The sequence below is a fragment of the Dipodomys merriami genome, unplaced genomic scaffold, assembly GCF_024711535.1.
Source record: "Dipodomys merriami isolate MVZ:Mamm:240054 unplaced genomic scaffold, mDipMer1.0.p SCAF_5, whole genome shotgun sequence".
In the NCBI taxonomy this organism is placed as follows: domain Eukaryota; kingdom Metazoa; phylum Chordata; class Mammalia; order Rodentia; family Heteromyidae; genus Dipodomys; species Dipodomys merriami.
In genome coordinates, this window is record NW_027206068.1 from 56107605 (window position 1) to 56134549 (window position 26945).

Consider the following 26945-nt stretch of genomic DNA (forward strand, 5'->3'; position numbering starts at 1 on the left):
TCGTCTACATTTATATAAAAAAAAATCACCTTTCTTTTACCTGTGATACTAAAGCCCCACATGCCTCTCATTATACCTTATCTCTATTTTGGTTATTTAGTTGTAATTTCTGTTTTAACTTTGAAATCAGGCTGTTACTTGCAACTCTTGCCTGAAGGAGTTATCCAGCAACACAGGAGAGCTGCAGAAAGCAGAGGTGGCTGTTTAAGATACACCCCATACTTCTGGAGCTCTTCTGAGACACTGATGCTCTTCTGAGCTAGTTCTCTCACTTTCTACCCTGGAGTGTATCTTGATCTAAAATGGTTTCTACAGAAAGCCCCAGAGAAAGCTGTTCAGCCCTGTGTAGTTGATTCCTTGTCTCCTTACTGTGGAAAGAAATTTCTAGTTAGTGGATCAGCTGGATGGACTGAGAAACATCTGTAGAAATAAATTCAGTACCCATAGGATAGTCTTCAGTTCTTCCCTTAGAATTCCTCACATAAACCTGCTCTTCCCTCCCTATGTTTGATTTGTGAAGTACTAAGAAAAACCAAGCACTTGGAAGACACATAAGGAAATAGAATTGGGTGTGTTTAATTTTCCATGTGTTAAAATAGTCCTAAAAGAACACAGATACACAGAGGACATAATTGGAGCTATGGCACACAGCCTAAGCTGCTTTTAACAAGCTTTTGTATGGGAATATATAACAAATTTCTTCTTTGGACCAAGCATGGAGGTGGCACATCTATAATTCCAGCTTCTTGGAGTTGAAGATACGAAAATCAAGAATAGGAGACCAGGAAGTAGAGATGTGAGTCAGGTGTTAGAACACTGGCAACTTTGAACGACTAGCCAAGGGAGAATGCAAAGTCCTAATTTCAAGTCCCAGTGGTCACACCACACACACACACACACACACACACACACACACACACACACACACACACACACACACACACACACACACACACATACTAGCTCTACCAAATTTAACAAGCATTTTCTCAAATCCAAAAGCCAAAAAGGCTGATATCATAGCTCCAGAGTTCAGGTTGTAGAGCCCTTGTTAAGTAGGCACAGGGCCTTGGATTCAATCCCCAGTACTGCAAATAGGTAGAAAAGTAGAACAGAACAAAGAAGGAAAGAAAACAGAAAAGAAGGAAGGAAGAAGGAAAGAAAGAAGAAAGAAAGGAAGGAAGGACAGGAGAGAAGAAGAAAGAAAGAAAGAGCAAAAAATATGCTTGCTTCAGGTACTCATTGTACCTTACCCCTTTCCCTGTTTGCATTAGTTGTTTGTTTTGTTGTTGTTTATGGAGAGCCTTGCATTTTCCTCCATGCAAACGTTGAGCCATTATCCTGCTATAACTTTTTGCTTAGCTAGGGTTACAGATTTGAACCACCATGACTGAATTATTGAGATAAGATCTCAATAGTATTTTACCCAGGCTGGCCTCTAATTGTGATCCTCCTTAACTCCATCTCCATATTGGATTATAGGCAAGAATATCTCTATGTTTATGTGACAATTTAAAAGTATATGTGTATTAATCTTTGGTTTGCCTCCTGGCGGGGGGGGGGGTGGTGGTGGAGGGAAAAGGGTCAGCGGAAGATGAGAAGGGATGGAAAGGGGAAAAAAAGGAGGAGGCAACAATGTTTGATAAGAAATATACTCATTACCTTGCCCATGTAATCGTAACCCCTCTGTATGGTATTTTCACAATAAAAATAAATAAATTAATTAATTAAAAAGTATATATGATGCTTTCAGATAAATCAATGAGAAAGGGTGCATCTACCACAGTGTATTAGAAGTTTACTGCCAAGGAAGCTACAGAGACACATATATTGAATTCTAATGAACAGCTCTAGCTCAGATGAATGCTGGTTGGAAACATCTATTTATATAGCCAGAGTCTGATAAGCTCTATACTGATTTTTGTTTATATTTCTTATATGAAAAACTTTAATCAATGAATGATCTAATAGTAATATTACCATACTTATAAGGATTCACTTCATACCCCAAAACATCTGGAGTTATACATATAATTTTGCTATAAACTATCATTCCCACTGAAACACCCTGAAGAATACAATCCCAAGATTCCTTTCGACGATATTATTAAGAGACTAAGGTAAGGCCATGGCTCACCCATGAGCATTTGGACAGAGGCATGAAGAAAGAGCCACAGCATCTCACAAGCTGGCATGACCAGCCTGAATAGCTAGAACTCTAAGGGCCAGAAAAAGGCATACTTCTGAGTAATCCATTGGCTCAGTACTTAAGACCTATCCACAGGTAAGAATTGCTGCTTCTCTCTCCCTTAGAGACACTCAGTTAGCTAAGGAAACAGGACAGGCCTTGTTTGCTATTTGACCTGTCTGGATGGAGCACTATCCTGACAGGAATTGGCTGAGCTGTTAATAAATGATTAATAAGCCATCAAGAGTAAATCTTCAAAACTGAAAAATAAGGATGCCTCAATTCTGAGCTCTGACAAAAGCCAAGTCCAGAATCATTTTTTGTGTGAAATATCTCTGAGCCTGGACTCCTTCAAATGTAAAAATGCCAATGGTTCTATGGGTGATCACAGATGGTTTGTAATGGAAATTAAATAAGAGGATCTGGGTAAAGCAGGTGGCAGATGTTTGCTTTACAAAGTGAGGCCTTATTCCTCCCCTTCTGTATTACTTTGAGATCTTAGCTTCTCATTCTTCATCATACTTTTTTGACTGGAAAATTAATCTAGGAATGAAAGCCAGTCCATAGTAACACAAAATCCAATATAAAATGGCGATAATAGTGAAGAATCCATTGCTGTAAAGATATTGTACAGAGGGGTTACGGTTACATGAGTAAGGTAATGAGTACATTTCCTATCGAACATTGTTACCTCCTCTTTGTTTTTCTATTACCATCCCTTCCCTCCTTACCTCCCCTACTTCTCCCTCCCCCCCTCCAAGTTGTAAAGTTCATTTTCAACATAGTGTCTTGTACATCTATTGTTTCAATGGGTCAACCTGTAACCTTGTTTCAGCTTTTTGTTATTTTCCTTCCCCTCCCCAAATTAGAAAAATATATATACAAGATGCAGGGAACTGATGTCATATACAGTGAAAACAGGGGTTATACCATGGGGGAAGAACATATAAAAGAAACAAAAAAAATCACATAGTACATTAAAAACTACAGTGACAAAGATAAAACCTCGTGTGTCCCTGTCTTGGGGTTCATTTTGCTTAGCATCATCTTATATGGTCATATAAATATATATACTAAAAAAAGAAGAAGGCACTAGGAAAGGAAATGTACTCATTACCTGACTCATGTAATTGTAATCCCTCTGTACATCACCTCTTTAAAAACAACAAAGTAAATTAATAAAAATAAAAAATCCATGGCTGTTGGTTCTACATAAATTTATTGTGTTCTTGAGAGGCTTTTGTTGTTGTTGTTGTTGGGATGGGCAGGGGGTTCAGTAATTACTGAGGTTTGAACATAGCCCATGAATTTACTAGCCAAGTATACCACTGCTGGAGCCATGCCATCAGCCCATTTACACTTAGTTATATTTTAGATAGGGTCCTGAATTTTTGTCCAGTTCAGACTGGCCCTGAAATGCTTCTACATCTGCTTTCCAAGTAGCTGGGATTATAGATATGTGTCATCATGCCTACCTTGGTTGTTGTTTGCTTGTTTGCTTGATTTTGATGGTACTGGGGTTTAAACTCAGGGCCTTGTACTTGACTGGGAGGTGTTGCTTAAGTTATATCCTTAGCTCATTTTGATTTGGTGCTTTTTAAAACAGGGTCTCACATTTATACCTAAACCAGACTGAGTCACAAGGCTTCTATTTAGGTAGGTATTACTTGTATTTAGGTAGGTGTTACTTGTCCCACTTAGGACAGGTAACAGAAAAACACCAGTACATACAACTTCCTTTTAAGATTGGGTCTCTCTAACTTTGTACCTAGAAGGACCTTGAGCTGAAAACCTTCCAATCTCTCCTTCCTGAACAGCTAGGATTGCAGGTCTGAGCTACTAAGCCAGGCCCAACTTTTTTTTTGAGTGAGGTTCTCACTTTCTTTCCCTCCTGTGCTGGCTTTGAAATAAGATCTTGATAATATATATTTTTGAAAGACAAACTTTTTATTTCACTTAAATGTTTAGTAAACTTATTGCTGTGTATTTATACATTTATAATACTGTAATTCGGAAACCTAAATGTTAATGGTAGATTGATTTACATTCATATGATAGTAAGATTCTATTTAAATTTTATGTACTCTTTAGACCTGTATCCTCTGAAGAAAAGGTATTTTTCATTGTAAGAGCTAAAATAATATTCTTTAAGCTTAGGTAACAATTGGTTGAGTGGTGAAGTATGTATTTAAAGTGGCCCCAAAGTGAAATTATGTTATTGTACTAGGACAAATTCCTCTCATTTGCATGGGTTGAGTTCTAAGAAATGACCTAATTAGAAGAAAAGAGGAACACATTCACAAGTGCAACCTGATGTACAGCTGATTTTTCACCCAAGGTACCGGAGCTAATTAATGCACAGATCAAATATGTTTGTCAGAGCATCTTGGGGGAAAAATCCACTGTCTACAAGTTCTTAGCAGCAATCTACTTTCCAGTTAGTGAATCATGCATCCAAACTGTTGCTTTTCATTTATTTGCTCATATCTTTTCAAATAACTTCTGTTTTTTTTTCTTTGAAAATTATAAGTGATAATTAGGATGCTCTAAATTTATGTCAAAGAAGTACAGTTGATATATGGTCATGATGTCAGATTGCCTTGACTACTTTAATATCCTATTTTCTCTGATGGAAATAAGGACCTACTCTGAGACTAATGCAGTAGGTGTGCAGGAATAAAGCAAGATGTGCTCATGATAGTATTCAGCCAGTTCTCAGAGCCCAGGATTGGAAAGAGAAGTAAATGCAGGGACAAATCTTCATGGTGGGTAAGATAGAGTGGGAATCTAGATCAGGACTCAGTGTCTTTGGCTCACTATGGTCACCTGGTGTAGCAGTCAGGGTCACTACGCTGCCAATTCCCAGTGGCAGGAACCCTACCTGGGAAGCTGTGGCTGGGAGTTTACAACTGTCAACTAGACAAGCTGTGAAGTTGGAGTCAGTCTCTTTTTATTACCTCTCTTGAACTTCCCTCAGAGATTCTCAGGCAGAGGACTACACCTTTGGAGGGAGTCTGAAGGGTCCAACTTATTATAGTCAATGAAATTCTGTTTTATTAGCTTCAGTACTGCTTGTCAGAGAACAGCAGTAGCAAGGTTCTCTTTACTAAGAGAAGAGATTGTGCAGGCATGGGTGGGCAAGGGGAGCGGGGAGATTTTTTCCAGCTGTGGAGTTAGCATAGGGAAACTTGCACTCAAAGCAAGCCTGCTGTGATCATAGAAAGAGAAAACACAGAAAAACCAAAACACAAGGAGCTAATGCAACTTGTCCAGGCCACACAATTAAATCTGGGATCTGAAACAGAAAGCTTAATCCAGAACTTGCTCTTTTGCCACCAGATTAGACTTATTTATTTATTCAAATGACTTCACCAAGAGGTCAAGAATGCATTGAACCAATTATTCTATCTGTCATAGTCTTACTAATTTTAAGAACAAAATTTAAAATATCTACAGGTGCTATATTGAAAATGAAGACCATTATTGTATCATGGATTAATGATTTGTAAGATTTCCTGATTAAGCAAGATAAAGTACTTCATGCTTTTAATGTATCCTTTATTCCACTGAAGAAACTAAGTTTCCAGGAGTTTCTGGAACCCTCTGCAAACCACAGAACTGACATTTAAATTCATCTTGTCTGGTCTCTGGGACTCCAGACTGTTCTTTACTTCTTTTCCCTCAGGCGCCCCTGGCTTCTTGTAACACAGATGCTCCCTAGCGTTTGATGGCTACCTGGAAAGACAAGATCTCAAGGGCTCTACTTCTTCATTCTTTTCCTCCTCAAGTTGACAGGCAGAGGACAGTTCTGATCGACTCTCGACATTTAATTATCCAAGTTAATTATACTGAGAATCAACCAACATTAGCCATTTAAAAATTAGGGAAAATGAACAAAACACCACATGACCACCATCCTGACTTCAAACTCAAATTACTGTCACCCATTCAGCTCTGAGCGAGGCAAGGATTAAGGGGAGACTTAAAGCACCTCAGGTAATGCACCTGCCCACCTACCTTTGTGCGGATGACAAGAGGAAGCGGTAGTAAAATCAGCACACTGAGCACTACCAGAAGAAACCGACGATAAACCAAAATGTAACTAAATAGTTTCATTGTCCAGAGCAGGTGCCTTCAATGGTGCTCTCAACATGAAGCAGACTTTAAATAACCAATCTGGATTAATATTTTCCAACACATCACCTCCACTCACTGCCCCAGACAGATCAGTGTTAGTTAAAATTAACTCTCATTTTTTTATTGTTTTACTATCACAATTAAAACAGAGAGATAAGCTCCAGAGTACCTGCGAGAAATCAAAGACCATTTGTTTGTGTGGCTTTTGAAAAGCAAAGCTGTTCTCTCCCTTCTTGCTGTAGACACACTAGAGGGCCAAGGTGGTGAAGCTGGTTCTGTTTGCCAACACTGGGTCCCCCTGCCCCTTTGTAGGTCCCTGATTAGCAATTTCAGAGTCTGGCAGTGAGGAAAAAAAAGGGGGCTTCTCAGATTGGGAATTAAGATGCTTCTGCAATACTGATGACAAATTTCCCCTATAGATTGGGAGCAAAGTTCTGGGTCTCCTAAAGCCTATTGCCTATTTTGACAGGAAACTGAAAGTAACCAGAAGTCTTCATGTTTTAGATCTTTGCAGGCTTGATTTTTCTGTGTTGCTATGGGCTACGTAATCACCAGGGACTACACCCAAGATAAATCAGTACAGCCACATAAGAAAGTGTGTGTGTGTGTGTGTGTGTGTGTGTGTGTGTGTGCATGAGTGTGCGCGCACATGTGTGTGCATGTGTATGCACGTGTGTGCTATCACATAAACACATGTTATGAACTTACGAGCATGTGTAGAGGTGAGAACTCACCCAGCTGTGAAATGGAGGATGTAGTGAAATTCCTCAGCACTTGGCTCTGCTGTGTTTCCTGATGGAAGTGAATTAATTTTCTGATAAATTTCAGCTAAACAACTGCTAGCACTCAGCCCTAGGTATTAAAATAAACAAACACACACATTTCCAGCCTTCCTATTAATTTTAACTAATTTTTCTTGACACAATAGCTTTACTATTATGTAATATATGGTTAGCATTTAGACTTCATTTATACTTTCATATTAATATAGCTTTTCTCTGTCATGGAAAAGAGTTCTTTCAATAGTCACTGTATTGATATGAATGAAAAGCATTTTTCCCTCTAGAAAAAACATTAAATTTCTAGAAAAATTATACATAGTGAGTCAGGAAAATCAGACTAGTAAACAACAAAAATGTTTCCTAATCAGAAAGGCTCATTACATCACAATTTCTCAGGTGAAGGAAAGGATAATTACTGCATAAATAAAAATAGTCATAAATATTGAGCAATAATAAATACCAATGATAAATTATACTAAAAACACATTTAAGCTAGTGAGTTACTAAAATGAGTTGAAATATAATATTTCCCCCACTAATACCTTGTACAATTCATTGTATGTATTTTTATTTCTTTATATGTTTTAAAGAAACCATTTCTGTTCTCAGATTTCCTTAAGCCACCTGGTGAGGCCATTTGAACTTCACTTTTTCCTTTTAGAAAATTCTTGCTTTGTGAGATGACATCAAAAATAAAAAGGCATTTGTGTGACATTTAACAGAAATGAAGTGACGGGAACAGTGGCACTTACTCAAGACATAAACTGAAGGATGAGCACTTGGCATAGACCACGCTCTTTTCTATGACTATTTTCTCTCCTAGCATCCAATATTGGAGGAAGGTTCCCAGAACCACCTCTCCTCTCTTGTGAGCTGAACTCAATTCTGTGGTCATCCATAATTACAATAGGGTTCTAATTTTCATTATCTCCAGCTATTCTCCTCTTTCTCAGTGGAGTTCTCTTCACTGTCACAGACAAAATAAACAAGACACAGTAACTGACATTAAATATGAATGATTAGGATGAGATGATTGGTACAAGAGTCACCAGGGAATAAACCTCTAAGAGAACAGATAATAAGTATCCTTCACATTACACCATATGGTCAGCAGACTCACCTCTCTCCCTATCTCTCTCCTTCTTCTCCTTCTATCCTTCCTTCCAAAACCAGTCTCAACAAGGCTCTTTATTTCATTTTCACACACACACATATATATAATGACTTTGAGCTCAACAAGAAATGTACTCATTCCTTATTGATATAGTTAAAACCTCTCTGTTCATCATCTTTACAAGAAAATAAAATGTAAGAAAAATAATGGCTTTTGGGGAGTAAATAATTGCATATTATAAAATTCTGAAAGTGTGAAGAAATAAATCTCCAAGTTTGAGTGGCTAAAAAAAAGACTTTGACATAGCAAAGTTTCAGATACTAGTTAAATACTCAATGGATAGTTCTCTAAACTTGCCTATGATTGCAAATAATTGGAAACCAGTTAGCCTCATACTGGTATAGTATGATTTACAAAGACAGTTATCAGTAGAATGTTTAGGTGTGTAAAGAGATTTGGTTTTTGATGAGAAATATGTGCTCCATAGCAATAGTTCTGTGTACAAATTAAAATGGTGTATAATCAGTATAGATTTTAACTAAGAAAAAAATCTAAGAAAAATATAAATGTTTTCACTGTTGGCAAAAACAGCCAGGTGTATTTTATTTGTTTCAGTTATGTGTTCCTATTTTCATTCATAAATATTTCAGGTTTGCAGCTCATGCCCATGTGATTTGATTGTCACCGTTAAAAGACTATTATTTGACATGGAATGTAAAACAAGATGACATCCTGACATTCATTGGCTATAAAGCCTTCACCAGTTTGTAATTCTGAAACTCCCCCATGGTGACTTCCTATTCATATATTCATATATTCTAGATATGTCCATAAATTCCAAAAACCTACAGGAACTGCATGGAAAATAGAGGTGCTACATATTAGCAGAGTTTCGAAACTAGATGCTATTCAAACTAGCAGTCATCTACTCTAGCATTTTTTAATGTTTTTAATCTCTTCAGACAGATTGATCCCTTCCTTAAGATGATAAATCCTCTTGACAAAACCAAAACATATAGGCAATGTAGGTAAATTGATAAAAGCACACTTGTAATTCTAGCAACTGGGAAGACTAAGGCAGGAGAATTAAGAATTTGACGTTGGCTGGGTAATGTAAAGAGATCCTGTCTCAGTAAATAAATAAGTAAATAATGACTGAAGGGGTGAAGGCTTAAGGGCAAAGGGATGTACAAATAAAAGAGAAATGAGCAGCAAAGAAAGTCATAATCTTCGATGTGTATACCTGGAAATGGAATTTGGTCATGTGATGGGAATAGATTGCAGGGAGGGGGTAGGGGGTAGGGCGAGAGGAAGTGATGGAAGGGATAACTCTGATTGAGATGCATTGTACACATTCGTGTACTGTTAAATGGAAACACTTTATGCAACTAATTGGAAACAAAACTCAAGAAGAAGAAGAAAATGAAATGAGCAAATAAGTAAATGAATAAATAAATAAAATACATTTCAACATCTTAGGAAAATCATGCAAAAATGTGTTTTGACATCTTTAGTGAGTAACTATTGTCAGTTTTCTCCATTTGTTTCCCAAAACAAGTATAAAATTATTATTTAGGGCAGAATAGTCTAACCCCCAGACTGTAAGTTCAGATATAACTCCCCAAATACATCGACGTCATTTATTAACCACAACTTTCATAATCATTTCTCCAGTGCCAGGAAGTAAATGACTGACTGCATAAACACTGAACTGTGTCCTGAGAGGCAATGACCCTATGTTCTGTGAACCGAGAAGAAAAACAAATTCCGAAAGAGAATGGCCTATCTCCAACAAGAACAGTGGCTTGCCAGAATATTCCAGCCCTAAAACAAAGTGGCAACCAGCCATAGGCTGCACTCAATGAGGAGAAAGTGCTTTCTCTTACCAAGCCTTTCCATATTTTATCTTGGTTTTGGAGGGAACATTCTAGAACCGAAGCACACTATCAGAAGAAGGATCATCTCATGAAGCTAGAGACGAAGTAAAATAAAATGTATGCATAGTTTATAGAGGATCATATTTTCTTTCTACAGCGTCTGGTTTTATGACCCTAGGGAAACATAAAAACATAATTGTGTTTGTAAATGCAATTAGCTATTTATGTAAGTGAATATAAGTGAATAAATCTGTGGAGTTTCCAGTATATAATGTTCAGCTCACACATTATAATTTTGAAGAATGAATGTCATTGACAGATTTAAGGTGATGTACATCAGGAGACATCATTCACTTACTTCTGTGTGTGGTACACAAAAGACCATTTTCTAATGAAGTAAGAGTGTGTACAATAAGGTCAAATGACCTCTATGACAAATATTAAGTGCTTATATGAAATAGCTGAGAGAGAATAGTTACTTTTTGTGGTCTGGGTTGTACTTACCATGGATATATATTTTTGGTATGATTGAGAACCCTCGCCTAATATTTTCTTCATGTTTTAAAAAATCCTGAACTTTTGCTTTTATTGCAGAATTCAATTTACATTTTGTGGGGAGAATTACATAGTGCCACATTCCTATAGGCACTTTTTGGTGAGCACTTTTCATACACTACGGTTTTAATATTTGGCACATGAATGAATGAATGAACAGATAAACTAGTGAATATAAGAAAGATTAAAATGTGAAAAACAAAAGAGAAATAGCTACCCTAAAATACTCAGGGTGCTGTTTGCACCTACCCTTTGCATTTTGCCCCTCTGTCTCTTGTCCAGCCACCTCCTGTAATGGTCATACTCTAGTAGTCTTAGCCCTGACTGCAGAGTCATAATTCTTATGGTGGCTGTTAGGACATTCAGAGGTGGACCCAGAAGTTCAGGAGTGATGATTAACGATGATTAAGTTTGCACCTAGCTAGGCAGGAGATACAGTTCATGTGCTGAGACCACTTCAATGACTCCAACAGCTCAGGAATAGAAGTCTATGGCCCATAGCACTGGATCATATGGTGGTACCACTGTATAACCCAGCTGATCCAGGTGTTTGCTCTTTCCATAAAGTGACTAAGTTGCTATAGGCAGCTAAGTCTGTCCAAATGGAAATAACTTCTGAGCATAACTGGACTACAAAGTCATTATTGCTCCCAGTTAGATGTGTCTGTTTTTCTTTTGCAGGGGGAAATACCATATTTTACCACCCAATATATTGTCCCTTTGAAACATCTGCTGTCCCTGTTTATGACAAAAATGTCAACAAAGTCCCTGATGGTGATTTGATTTTTAAGTGTTGAAAATGGCATTGACACAGCTTACTGTCAACCTGACCCCTTTTTTTAGAAATTATTTTTCCCTAAGTGTGGAGTATTTCACAATATGTGATTAGCATGAATATGGGAGGAGGCGAGGGTGCCCTCTTGCAGTAATTTCCTGTTGGCATAGTTACAGCATTCTCTTCTTTTCATCACTTGGCTTCTTTTATTATTAGGCTTGGTGGGAAAGTCCACTTTTTAAAAAATCTTACATTGACAGAAGCAAATTTTCAGAGCATTTTTTCCCCATTACATGGTTGGACAGCTAAGCTATACCAATGGAAGGACCATGAGGACTCAGCTCAGTTTACCCTTTTGGATACACAAAAGTTTGTATAAAGTGTAGTTTGAAGTCTGGAGGTTTTAAAAGAAATGAGGCTGATGTAGTTTGATAGAGATTATCCCTAAAATCTTACGACACTGCAAGCTTAGCTATCAGTGTGACAGATTGAATGGTTGTAATGGATCTTTTAAGAGGTGGAGCTGATAAAGAAGTGGTTAAGTCTTGAAGCACCACCCTCTTCCTCTAGAAATAATATTAGTGCTCTCCATATCGGATTGAGTTTTGCAAGAGGTGTATGAATCTCAGGATTAGTTCAGTTACTGTGAAGTAGTTTGTTAATCAAGTCAACCTCTCTTGCCTCTCTCTTGCCATATGGCCATTCTTTAGCGCAAGATTAATATCTTTCCACCTTAAGGGCCTTGCCAGAAGCCAGCACATGCTAGTGTTATGCCTTTAAACTCCTGTACTTCTCAAACAATGAGCCAAAATACCTCTTCTCGTGGTATGGTACCAGACTCAGACATTTTGTTATAGCAATGGCACATAAACTAAGTGAAAGGCTAATGAAGTAGATCCATTCAGAGCCATTCTAGGGTGTGAGGCCATGTGAATTAGACACTGTTCCTTCCTAAAGGGAAGACAGCCTATACATGGTAAAGAACTCCCCACAGTTTGGTGTAGTGGAAGGCAAATGTTATTAGAGGGCAATAAACAGTCTGTTATTTTGCATAGTCTGTAAAAATTATAAATGCTCCTGGCAAGAGTCTTGCCCTTTTGTGCTTTCCCACACACTCTCTGTGTATATGTGGGGTGTGTGTGTGTGTGTGTGTGTGTGTGTGTGTGTGTGTGTGTGTGTGTGTGTGTGTGTGTGTGTGTGTGTGTACTGAAGCTTAAACTCAGTGCTTCACATTCTCCCTTAGCATTTTTGCTCAAGGCTACCTCTATATCAATTGAGGTACACTTCTGGCTTTTAGCTGGATAATTGGAGATAAGAGTCTCACAGATGTTTCTTCCCAGGCTAGCTTCAAACTGCAGTCCTCAGACCTCAGCTTCTTCAGTGAGCCCACAACACCCAGTTGCTTTATGGTTTGCACGTTCCCCACATATTTTTTTTTATTAGACCCCAGCTTGTGGTCTTATTTTGGGAGGTTCTGGAAAGTTTAGGAAGTAAGGTGTATCTGGAAGACAGGGGTCAGAGACAGAAGCTTTGACACAGAGGTAAGATCTAAATAGATACAAATATCAAGAGGGAGGTGGGAGGGAAGGGATGATAAGGGAAAAACAAAGGAGGAGGCAACAATGCTCAATAGGAAATGTACCCATTACCTTCCTCATGTAACTGTAACCCCTCTGTACAGCATTTTTACAATAAAAATGTACAAAAATAATATCAAGAATCTTACCTTCTAAATCATTGATAAGAACTAGCTATTAGCAAACTTAATTTATAGGATCCTTCTTTACAGATCTGCAAAATTATAACTTATATTTGACAGTTTATTATGAAGTGTAGAACTTCCAAGATTCTCTCCATAAAGCATTCATGGTGGCTATCACACTCTTTCCTACAAAACTATTGCTCAATTTTTATCTCTTATTTCGACAGTCCTTTGCTGACAAACTCATGGCAATCCTTTTCCTCTTAACCTTACTATGCTGACTCTATTGGCTTAGCTAATGTATTATTATGAATGGGAAAAGGTCACATCTTTCATATGGAGAAAAAACTCCAGTTATTTATTAACTTCTTACTAGCTTCTCCAAAAATGTATCACGCGTGGGTAGTTACTCCGAGTTTTAAATATCCTCCCACTTTCTACTTTTTTAAGACTTTAGAGAGAGCCCCTAATCTAGTTTGAATAAGTATCCCCCAAAGGTCCATGAGTTAATGATTGGTCCCCAGAATGGCACTGTTAGAAGGTTCTGGAGACTGTAGGAGGTGGGACATAGAATGAGATCTATACTTTGCTGGATAGTGCCTCAAAGGGGACTCAGGGATCCATCTCTATCTCATTCACTTTTGCTTCCTGATTGATAGGTGAGAAGTTTTGCTCCTCCATATTCTCCCAACCATTGCCTTCTGCATTAGTTGAATGCTTAAAGCTGTGGTGCCACTCATTTGTGGACTGGAATCTTCACACTGTGTGCCTAAGTAAACGTTTACCCTTAGAGTTTAATTATCCTTGAGAGCTTGTTATAAGGTGATGCTGACGTACTTACTTCAGTCATCTTTGCTCATATATGACTGTTTTACTGTCTGCATTTTCCATATAAATAATTGTATCTTTGAATCCTCCACTCTTCTCCCCTTAAAAGTCAAGGATTTCTAGAATGTAATCTCTTCTTTCACCTGTTACATTCTGTATTTCTATGTCAGATATCTATTCAGAGAAACTTTTTTAGTACAAAAATGAACTTTTTCCTTGAAAAAATGTATAATTCTCAAAAACCTTGAGTTTTTTTAAAGTAGGCTGTTTCTAGAATTTAAAGTCTGTTAAAATGCAAGGTAAACTTCTTAATGTCAATGCAAACAAATAGGCAAAAAAAAATGTCTGGATCCAAAGTACTGTAACATAACCCACTGATAGGGCCCACAGTGTACATAAGGTAAGAGATGCTTTAAGACAAGCTTTATACAGAATTATTCATCTGCTCGTCGCATTAGTGGCTGGCTATGAGCACTGGAGCACAGTGAGTTAAACTGATTCCCAGAACTGACTTCCTTGCGCTGTGTTTTTCCTAATTATCAACAGCTACTGCTTGTCTGAGAATGTGTACTTTGAATTGGAGCTACAGACACAAGTAGTCAAAATTAACTGGAAAAAGAAAACCAGAAAATTGGAGCAAAAGCAAACCTGTTCTAGTAAGAGGTCCAAGTCTGATCACTGAGGAAAAGAATACTCTTCTTTTAAACGTATCTGGGGTAACTGGGTATTTACATTAAAAAGCTCATTCTATATATGAAATGATTCAACTCAAAATGAATCAAAGACACAACTGAGAAAGTAAAATACAACCTACAGAATGGAAAGTATTTTTTGCAGAATTTTAAGTTGCTAAAGAACAGTTACTCATTTCATTTAAAAAATGATTACAAGCTCGAGCTTGTAAGGAAATTTGCAGCCATGGAGAGAGATGTCAATCTCTTGGAGAGTTTAAGTCTACTAGAGAAAGTAGAGAAACCTTGAAATAAGTGACACTGGATGAATTTAATGGAGTAAGTATGGTATTCCTTGATGCTGTATGAAGTTCATATCAGATATGAGGAACTGAGCTAGCAGTGTAGCTACAAGGACGAAGAACACATAATCTTACCTTTGAGAAACTTCACACCTGGTAGGTGAGGCCAGAAGAAAATAATTTTAGCAACATGATAGGCATTAAAATTGAGATTTGCAGGGCATCCTGTGGGAATACATAGGGAAGTTTTATAATTGCCAAGGGGTTGCACTGGGACTAAAGGTCAGAAATGAGCTAAGAAGATGTGGGCATCCACTGTATATATGGGAGTATAGTTAGAGGTAAGCTAGTAAAGGGTAAGGCACTATATTAAAGAAAAAACTATATAGAAAATGCATTATCTCACATGATGTATACTCTACTTGGATTTTAGTCTCTTTATGGCCCAATACTAGGACAAGAGACTAGTTCAATGGAACTTGAATGATGGTGGGTTATATAAATGCCAGGTTAAGAAATGTGGATTTTATTCTGCAAATAGTAGAGTTTTATAAAAAGTAAATAAATAAAATAAAAGGTTTAATTTGGATAAGATGATCTGATTCTGATTCACTTGTCAGAAAGATGATTCTTGGGGCATTTTGTTTAAAAAAATACAGCTCAGTTTCCTGAAAGGCTGCTTATTTATGTGGAAAAAAATGCTGTCACATGCTCAAGAAAAAAGAGGAAAGAAAAGGGATATTTTGAAATCAAAAGGTATCTTTGATGGCACAATAGTTCAACATGAGAAAAAGAGATTCATTCATGTTCTTTTCACTATTATTTGAGTTTTAAAAATTTATGGGGATTAAGTGAAGTAAGCCAAGCCCAAAGAAACATAGGTCCCATGGTTTCCCTTATTTGCAATAATTAGTATATGTCTGAAACAAGCAGAAAAGGTCAGATAAGTTGATGTTAAGCAAAATGGACCCCAAGTTAAGGACTCAAATGGTTTTTCTTTCTTGCTGTTGTTCTAACATGTTATAAGATGAATTCTTTGTTGCTTTGTATGTCCTTCCCCCATGGTATAACCTCTGTTTTCAATGTATTTGATGTTGGTATAATTTGTGGAGGGGAAGGGAAAAAACAAATTTTTAAATAGGGATACAGGTGGACCCATTGCAATAATGAAATGTACAAGTCATTATGTTGAAAAACGAACTTTATGGGGGGGGTGAGGATGGGAGGGTAGGGATGGGAAGGGGTAACAAAGGAGGAGGCTACAATGCTTGATAAGAAACGTACTCATTACCTTGAGCATGTAATTGTAACCCCTCTTATGGTATTTTCACAATAAAAAACTTAATAATAAAAAGCATGAATGTTCAAAAATCATTAAAAAATAAGGAAACAAGGAAAAAAAGAAAGAAAAAAATTTATGGGGTACTGTTGGATCATTCAATACAAGTGTTTATTGTGTAATGATCAAATAAGGATAGCTGGATTGACTTTCTGTCCAGTTAACTTTCTAATCTACATCATATTTCTCTCCATTTCTTAACCTTGAAAGTTCTCATGACGTTTTTGCTCTCCTCTTCCCTCATATCCATTGACTTATCATCCCCTGACAATCTATCCTTTGTCCTCACTAGTGCCTTTGCATGCCCCATTTCTGCCACTTCTGTCTCCCTATTTGCTCACTTCCCAGGTGCCAAAACTGGATCTGACTTTCTGCCTGCTTCATTCCATGGAGTCCTGTCTTTGTTTTTGCATTTCATTGTTCCCAAGTTTGACTCTTGCAGAGGACAGTTCTCACTACCTCATGACTTCTTGTGTAGAAGTAAAGGGTGACAATAGCTGTGCACAGTAGCTACGGTGAATTGTCGTGATGAGTTAAGGTCTTTAGTTCAAATCTCTTGGACTTACTTTTTAGTCCCTATACTTATGACCTATGTGACTTCAGGCAGATCACTTACCTTTCTTGATAAAAATGATTTTAAAAAAAAGCACTGGGACTGTATTATGCTAAATGTTGTATGGTTTATACGGTTATGTTATTTTATATATTATTTGAATGCATTTTTATTTTTTGAATGCATTTTTAATTTGACAATATTATTTACATGTTTGGAGATGCATTTGTTGGTAAAGCCCAAATTTACCCTATCCTTAAATCCAGCCAGAATAAGAGGTTGGAGGTTTCTAACATAGGATACATTGAGAAATATTAAAACATTCATCATAGTGTTGGATACCTCAAACAACCCTGATAGAAGACATTCTCAAAAAAATGTTGGTTCTATGTGATTACCCAAGTGAAAGAGCCTGAAGAAGATAATCCGAGGGAAGGGATGGTAGGGGGAAAACAAAGGAGGAGGTAACAATGCTTGACAGGAAATGTACTCATGACCTTACTCATATAACTGTAACTCCTCTGTACAGTAATTTTATGATAAAAAACATATATAAAAAAGAGAATCCAAGGTTCTAGGGACAATGTCTTTCATTACTGAAGATCTAGATAACCAGAGAAATACCAGTGTCTCTAGAGATGGTGTTGAGTGCAATCTTTCAAATGTTGAGTCCAAGGCCAGTGTCTGAGGCAAGCACTGTCAGCAGTTGTGAACCACCCTTGTAGAAGTTGCTTTCATCTTCTTCACGTACTGACAGAATTAAGAACTTCATGTAAGGCAACCTGAAAGGGACTTCAGTCTTTAGCAAAGTCAAATCAAGCCCTGATCCTAATGCTTTCCATCTATTTTCCAACTCGGGTGATGCAAATAGACATTTACAATATCTTTTTGTGCTGGGATTTTTACACTTAACATAATGCTTCTGAGATTTGGCTCCATCATTTTATGGTATTATATCTATTTCTCCCCTGCTTTCTCTCTCCATTTCTCTCTCTCTCTCTCAATACATATCTTTTGTCTAATACATGTCTTCTTTCCAATTACAATATATATGCTGGTCTTTACATTAAAAGCACTCATTCTGCTGTATGCTGGTAATCCTGTAATCCCAGCTACTCCGGAGGCTGAAAGTAAGTGGGACTCTTAACTCCAATTAATCACAAAAAAAGCTGGAAGTGGAAATGTGGCTCAAGTAGTATAAGCAACAAAAACAACAACAAATAAAAGGGCTTAGGAAGGGTACCTAGACCCTGAGGCCAAGCCTTAGGCCTAGCGAGTGCAAACACACATACACACACACACACACACACACACACACACACACACACACACAGAAACATTCTGTTATTTCAAATTTCTTTTTAAGAATTAAGTAGGTACACAAAGAGGTTGCAGACAGTTTATAACTCATAAACATGTTGGTTTATGAGTACAATGCATCTTGATTAATGTCATCTGGCATCATTCTCCTCCATGTCTCCCCACCCCAGCCAAACCCACATTTTCCTAGTTCCATTTTCAAAGTTTTTACAGGATTCTGTCTTTAATTAGAATGACAATATATGGACACAAATGAAGTCTTGCTGATTAAAAATCAGTGATGCTCACATGAATGATGTAGATAAGAGATAAGGAGGGCAGAATGTTCCAAGGACCTCTGTTTAGATGAACATCGAATTTCTGGGCCTGGGTGCTGTCCCTGAGCTCTGCAGCTCAAGGCTAGAGCTCTACCACCTGAGCCACAGCACTACTTCCAGCTTTTTCTGTGTATGTGGTACTAAATACTCATATTCTTTTTATTACCATTTACTTCTTACAGGAAACATACTCACCAAATTCTATTATTTTTTATTGAAATGCATTGATTTCACATAATTTAGCAATTATAGGTTATGGACATCATCAAGGACCATGTTTTATTCAAATTACCACTATGCAGTAGAAGATCTTTCCCATATCAAGTACTCATTAAATGTTTCTTAATTAAATTACAGTAGAAAAACTTCCAATATGCCATTCCTACCTACCACTCCTAAATATTAATAACATTAATATTAAAAATATTAATAACCTTATTTGGTAGAGTTTAGTGACAGAACCTTGGCCATATATAGATAGAGGCTGGACCACAGAAATATTGCTTTCCATGAAGAGAATTTAAATAACTTCTTCAAGATTGGGTGCTGGTAACCTATCAATCTGTCCTACATGATCACCTCAGAACCCTCTTTTAGATGAAGAAACATACGTGCTATTTTCTAAAGACATTTTTTTTTGTCAGTGGTGGGGCCTGAACTCTGGGCCTGTGTGCTGTCCCTCAGCTCTTCAGCTCAAGGCTAGCGCTCTACCACTTGAGCCACAGTGCCACTTCCCACTTTTTCTGCTTATGTGGTGCTGAGGAATCGAACCCAGGGCCTCAGGAATGCAAGGCAAGTGTTCTACCACTGAGCCACTTTCCCAGCCCCTCTGAAAACATTTCTGTAAATTTATTTTTTTAAATGTCACACACACACACACACACACACACACACACACACACACACACACACACACACACACACACACACACACACACACATATTCTCTCTACAAGAATATTGTCCTTTCAGAGTGTTCACCCATTTGCACAGGTAAAATCCAGGGGTTTCCTTGACATCTTCTTCAGACCTATAACCAGTCTACTACGAAGTCTTTCTGGCTTTATATTCTAGATTATTTTATCAATCTCCAACCTGTCAGTACCACCAGTATCATTCTAACTTACATTATCACCTCCTTTTACCTCTTGGTGGAGCTTTCTGAATTTTTTTAAAATTTGTGAAAATACCAAACAGAGGAGTTACAATTACATGGGCAAGGTAATGAGTACATTTCTTATCAAGCATTGTTACCTCCTCCTATATTTCCCCTTCCTATCCCTTACCATCTTCCCACCCACCTCCCCTCTTCCTCGCACCAAAGTTGTAAAGTTTATTTTTCGACATACCTTTGAATCCATTCTTCACATTGTAGAAATTTAATCATCACTATTCTCTCTTCTTGATCACCAGCTTTCCCTTGCTCTTAAGGTTAAAATGCAGCTGCTGCATAGCCTATAAACCTTTGATAGATTTTTCTCCTCAGCCCTCCTCATACATTATGGTCCCTGTTATTTCCTTACTTTTAACAACTCTGGTCTTTGTTTAGTTCTTTGTTATTACCTGATTTTTGGCCTAAACTCAACCTTCAAGTATCCCTCTTCCTTTGCTTGTAATGATGATGATACCTCCTCTCTTTTGCACCTAGTTAAGGCCTATTGATTCGACACTCTTAATTTTCTTAGGGAAGATTTTCTTAACTTTGTAATCTTATATACACTTGTGAACTAACTTCATTGTCTGTTCTTCACTAACATGTAATTTTATGAGAAATCCCTATTTTTTCTCAACACTTAAAGTATGTGTTCAAAAAGTATTAAGTCAATAAATGAAGAAATTATTATTTCAATCTACTTAGCCTGGGTCTTTCTTTAGTGAAAATCTCCTTCTCCACCTGTTCCTGATTCTCATACCTAATAACTCCCCCAGTTCTAATCTTCCCTGACTAGACTTCAAACTGCTTAAGGAAAGGTATTTTCTGTTTTTCTCTATAATTCCACAATTCCCAGTGTGATGTTTGAATGTAGTGGATGCTGAGGAATACTACTGGGAATGAATGAAGGGCAGATGTGAATGAATGCATGTCTTACTTTGCCTAGTCATGTTCTGTTACTCTGATGCATATTCCCCAGTCCTTGGCCTTCTAACTTGTTGTAAAATTGTTGTTATTACGTGAATATTACCTCTGTCATACATCGGATCCAGCTTCCTAATGCACACTGATTCGAGCAGATTCACACCACACAGCTATGCAGGATGGACCTGCCCAGACTTAATACCTCTGCAAGGTCCAGACTTCCTGTTCTGCATATGCTCTCTTCTGTTTCCTCTCATACTTACTAAGCTGGTGCCTGTCTTCAGGTACATGTATGCTATTTCTCTTTGTGAAGTGCTCACCCTCTTCTCTTCTTCATGTTGGAATCTACATACATTTTAAAAGACTGATTTCCCATACTATATCCTGCTATAAAGCTAAAGAATACATATATGTGTGTATGGTGGTTTGAGACCAGACAAACACATTAAAGTATAAATTCTGGCTTTGCCAGTTCTGTGACCATGGTTTAATTGCATAGCCACTTTAATTCACACTTATTTATAAAATGGGGATAATAGAATATGTTGGGTTTTTTTCTCTTTGTAAGTAGGAATACAAGGCTTATTATTAGAATTAAAGCAGAGAAGGGACACAAAGTGCTTGGCATAGTGTCTAGTATATTATTGTCAATAAATGCTAGTCATTGTTGTTGTAATGATAGTAATTGATAATAATAATTTAAAAATCTTTGGCTACTTAGCTTCCACTGACTTTTCCTTTCTCGGAGTTTCTATTGTACTGAGAGTGATTGCTACTCAGTACAGCCCTCATCATTCTCTTACTATTCCATAGTTACAGGTTTTGCCTCGGTTCAATTGCAGGCTCTGCAGGCTCTGCAAAGCCCACTGCATAGTAGGGATGCTGTATGAACTTACTGATTGATTGATGGGTTTCACCTCCAGGTTACTGAAATAAAACCTATTCATGCCACCAAGGAAAACAATTAAGATCAGAAGTGGACTTTTCTGAATTCTCTGAAATCCAATTAGAGCAGCAACATTTTGCTATAATACCAGACACAATGCAAGAGGAGAGCAATTAATTGTGGTGTTGGAATCAGAGTGGAACTGGTTTTATATACCAAATGCACCAAACCTGGGCTCCAAAGCACCAAACGAGATGTTGTGTCTATAGATGCAATATCTGTCCTGCTTTTGCAAACCTTCATTTATCTCAAGACTGGAACTTTCTTCTCCAAGGCCACTGATTTGTTTTCTGTCAACACCTGTGATATGAAACTCTTTTATCATGTTGACAACGATAATTAAGAATGTAGCAAACAGAATAGATGATCATAAATATCAAGATCACAATGAAGTATATAAAAATGAACAAAAATCACCTCATTTATTTGTTCCTAAACCTATTATAGAAACCACCTCATACATTTTAGTGTATATAGTTGAGCATACATAAAATTTGGCTTTAAAGGAATGAATGGGTTATTGGAAGCAATTCTAAGAGAGATAATTACAGAAATAGCAGTAAAGAAGGAGGTAATCTTCCTGAGGAATCTTCTAAGAATGTCCACTTCACTTTACAAGCAACTCTGGGTGTCGTTTCTTATTCACCATTATCAACATCTTCTCTTTCCTGCCTTTTATCTGAGTGAAAATGTAAAGATACCTAGATGCCAGGTGAATGCTCACTGCAAGGTGACTTAAACAGAAGAGGATTTTAATAACAAATGAACACATTCAGCCTCTTTCTCTGGTTACCCTGTCATTGCCCATTGACATGAAACCCAAAGTGGGTGTGGTGGGATGCCCAAAGAAAAAGTCTGTCTTTTCTCTCCCACTTACCTCCTCAGCTACCGCCATTTATTTGCCTCATGCTTACTAGGCAAGCACTCTACTTGATTAACACAGGAGCCCCTCTAGTTTAGTAATTTTTCAGATAAAGTCTTACACTTTTGTCTGGGTTAGTCTTGGCACATGTTTCTCCCGCCATTGCCTCCTGTCTAATCGGGCTTACAGTTAGGTGCCACAACCCCTAGTTTGCTTTTTGAGATAGAGTCTTGCTAACATTTTTCCTCAGCTGGTATCAAATCACAATTATCCTATGTCACTTCCAAATATCTGTACGTATGGGCATACGCTACAGTGCTCAATGCATATACTTCTTGCTTGAATTTTTGTCATAAATTATTCATTTATGTTTCTTTCAAACTCTAACCATATTACCACACTGTTGTTTATAGCCTATAAATTGATCAATAATTGTATGTCTGGCTATTTCTACTTCCAAACAAAATTTTCTCTTCTTCTATGAACTGAATGCAGGCATCTTCCAACTCCTTGAGATCGCACACCCGGAGAAAGAAGGCACTGTATCAAGAAGGAGCATGAACATTTAGGTCACTTCATGAAACTTCTTGTACCATCATGGCCTGTTTACACAGATACCACTTGTATGCAAAGATGGTCTACTTAAATTTTATGGTTTGTAGGTCAAGTAACACACAACTCATGATGGGAAACACAAGTGACATAGTAACTTGATGGTATGTGTTTAAAGCATTGGGAGTCTATAAGATTTAATATCAGGCCAAGAGGTTTCTCTCAACAGAGTAGTTAGGCACATGGGATGAAAGGAGCCCTATTTTATAATCCTAAGTGATTCACCTCAGGGATCTGCCAAAGGCTCCAAACACCATCACCATCTGTTGACCTTTCAGCCACCATTGAATCAGCTGGATCATCTAATCCAAGTGCAGAGCAGTTTACACCACGGCCTATTCTTACTGCAGAGCCTTTTCCTGTTCTGAGCCTCATTGGAAACATAGCTTTTCAGGTCATGTGATAAGTAGGCTGAAGTATCACACCTATATGAGGAATATATTACCCCTAAATTCAAGTGAAGCACCAGACTAGGCATTGTTCCCCTTTCTTAGTTTCAGGAATGCCCAGTTGGTACCTTCCAAGGGAGAGGTCACTGTACCTCTTACTATTACACCCTTAGTAATTCCACTCAATTTTAGTTAGATTTTTCCCACCCTCTGACATGCAAATATCTTACCACTAAATCTATTGTAATTGGTATTTCTTGCTCATTAAGTCCAGTCAATGTAATGTCATCAATGTAACTGATCAGTATCATATCATATATAAAGAAAAAATGATCAAAATCTTTCCAAAATTATAACTTTAAGACTGGGGAGCTGATACATTACTGAGGTACAACAGTGAAGATGTATTATTTGCCTTACTAGCTCAAAGAAAACTACTTCTCGTGTGCCTTATAAATAGGGATGAAGAGATAATCATTTTCCAAATTAATAGCTGCATACCAAGGATTAGAGGATCTATTCATTCGCTCAAACAGTGAAAGCACATCTGGTAGAGCAGCCGCAATTGGAGTCATCACTGATTTGAAATTGTGATCATCCACAGTCATTATCCATAATCCATCTGTTTTCTGTGGTAGCCAAATGGGAGAATCGAAGAAGGTGGTAGGAATCTCTTATTATCTTCCTATGTAAAGGTAGTTCTGTATTGGCCTTTCCCTCATAAAATCTCTACCAGACAGGGAAGATGCAATGGGATCCTGATAACTGTGAAACGTGTCTATTCTAATTGAAATTGGTGAAACTGGGAAAACAGCCAAAGATGCGTTCATGAGCTTGCTTCATCTAATGTAAGATGGACCTGAGAAAAATTTTCATTGAACACTGATCTAGTAAGCTTCTAATTTGACTACAGAACGTAGCGACCTTTTGGAGTGTCCTAGAGTCAATGCCAATTCAGAGCCAGTGTCCTCTAGCCTCCAGTTCTGGTTACTTTCTTTTATTTAGTCTAAATTTATTTCTCTTAGTATCAGGCTGTATGTCTCTTTTAGACAAGCTAGGAGAATAATTAAGAGTAATGGTGGCTTAGTTGTGTCCTTCCTCAAAAGGACCTCCATTCAAGAGGTTCTAGTTCTATAAATTATGAATTGACTGAGATCATGAAATCATGTTTTTGTGATTTGAGGTAGATTTGTTCATTTAATTTGGAAAAGTTCTGATTATTACAAAAAAACTATAATAGACCTATATGTCTCACTTATATGAATACCTCAATTAGAATTTTCTGGTTGCTGCTTTGAGTTTATTGTTCTTTATCATAACTATGTCTACTTTGCCTTTGACATCTGAGTCCTGACATTGAGTCCTGATATCCCAAAATCAAAGTATTCTAGTTTAAACTTTTTATTGAGTGACTGCAATTCCTACACAAAGAAGAACCATTATGGAGCTCTTCAAGGACAGTGAGTGCAGCCACCATTAATATATTTCTCAACACTTCAAGGAAAGGCTTCTCTTTTGTAGCACCCAAGGTGTGTGAAATGAAAAATCCATCGTAAATTCCAATTGCTCTAAATCTCTTCCTCTATATGAAGAATCTTCTCCTCTACATTAGCCAAGAAACGTTTCAAATTCTCTTATGGAGAGTTCTCCCTTGATCCGTCTTTATGGCAATCACAAAACAATGGTTATAGCCATTTGTAACTCCAAAAATAAAATGGAAACATTAAATATGAAATCTCTATTGAATGGGCTATAATAATAAATTTAGGTTTATGTTCCTTTTGCCATTATCCCACACCATAATTACCCATACCACACACCTTTCTTGGATTTCTATTTGCAAGTATTACAAACCTGAAGTCTTTTTTTTTTTTTTTTTTTGGTCAGTCATGGGCTTGAATTCTGGGCCTGGGTACTGTCCCTCAGCTCTTCAGCTCAAGGCTAGCGTTCCACCACTTGAGCTACAATGCCACTTCCAGTTTTCTCATGGCTTATTGGAGATAAGAGTTTCATGGACTTTCCTTCTCAGGCTGGCTTTGAACCTTGATTCTCAGATCTCAGCCTCCTGAGTAGCTAGGATGACAGGCATGAGCCACCAGCGCCCAGCCTGAAGTAATTTTTTTGAGAGTAACATAAACCTTTCATAGGTCACACTTTATACCTCAACTCTGTGGGCATGCTGGTGCTTTAATTTTATTACAGATCTTGAAGCAAAGAACAGTAGTAGAGGTATGTTTTGAGGGAAATCAGCATACTCTTGCATAACAATTACCTCAGGAGAATCTCTTGCCATTTCCTTAGACAATACAATGCTAATACCCTCAGACAGAGATGGAATGGCCAGTACTGAGGGCCACTGAATTGGGAGTGAGCAGGTTACTTCTGTTGTTGGTGGTGAAGCTACTTTTGCTGGAAGTAGGGTGACCTCTAAAATTTGGGAACTCAGTGACCTCAGATTAATCAGTGTCTTCCCACATAGACCTATTTCAACTTTAAGGATTCTATGATTTCATAATCAATGCTCTCCTTTCAAAGTAGATCTCCTTGTCTAGGTACTGTGGCTCATACTTTTAATACCAGCTACTTGGAAAGCAGAGATAAAGGATTAAGGTTCAAAACTAGCTCTGGAAGAGAGTAAGTTTTATTGCAAAAACCTCTTGATGCATATTGGTCAGGCTTGTAATCCTACCTCTGTGAGAGGTAGTATTGCAGGCCAATGCAATAAACATACACATAAACCATGAGACTGTGAAAAAATAAGTTAAGCTCAAAAGGCTTGAAATGTGGACCAAGTGATGCAGTGCTTGTTCGTGGAGTACAAGGCCACAAACCTCAGTACTGAAAGAGAAAAGAAAGAAACAACTTGTGTTGATGAACCCTCAACCTCAAAAATGTCTACTTCTCTGTGTTATAACATATCCAATTGAAGGATAAAGGTTCGTGCTTGATTTTTAGCAATTTTATTTTATGACTATAGGCAGTATTATAAATTTGCTCTCCAAAGACCACTGAAGTCACAAAATAGACATGAACATGAAGATATCTCAGCAAGGTAAAGTTTACTTCTGCAGAAGGGGGTGTAAGCAGCCAAAAATCTGGGAAGCAAGCACACAGAGTGGGCAGGTTGCCCTCTCCTTCTCCCTAAAGCAGCAGGCCCTGACCCTTTGCTCAGATTGGTTGATCTCAGGTTCACCATCTGCTTGTGATTGGCTAGTATGAATAAGGTAAAATGTATTTACATAAAGTGGCTTTAAATAAGATCAACAGTGCACAGTAATCTCAAAATACTCCTCTGCCTTCTGCGATTTCTTGAACAATCTGAGATGTGTCTTCATTCTATCTTGAAAATAAACCAGTTTAAGACAAAACTTTACCTTTGAAAAAGATCTGTCTTTATTCCAAAGCAGTTTCTCTTTTCCTTAACAAGAGCCAAGCTACCAGGCCAAAGCAGATGTGTTAAAGCAATACACTTTGATAGAACACTGTTTTTCTTATAACAGTAACATCTAGAGGCTCTCAAGTCATGAATATGACCCTTTATCTGGAATCCTGCATTCTGACCTCACCCTTTTCATTTATTACTTATAAAGTCAGCCAAT

The 26945-nt window shown here is 37.6% G+C and overlaps 1 protein-coding gene across 1 annotated transcript in view; it reads right to left on the reverse strand.

Annotated features, from left to right (window-relative positions):
• Window positions 1-6308, reverse strand: part of Slc13a1 (solute carrier family 13 member 1) — a 66808-nt gene extending 60500 nt beyond the window's left edge. Inside the window, exon 1 of the mRNA XM_069996661.1 lies at window positions 6206-6308. Within this exon, the coding sequence (XP_069852762.1) occupies window positions 6206-6304 (99 nt within the window). The 5' untranslated portion in view covers window positions 6305-6308. The remainder of the gene's footprint in view (window positions 1-6205) is intronic.
• Window positions 6309-26945: the final 20637 nt, after the last annotated feature.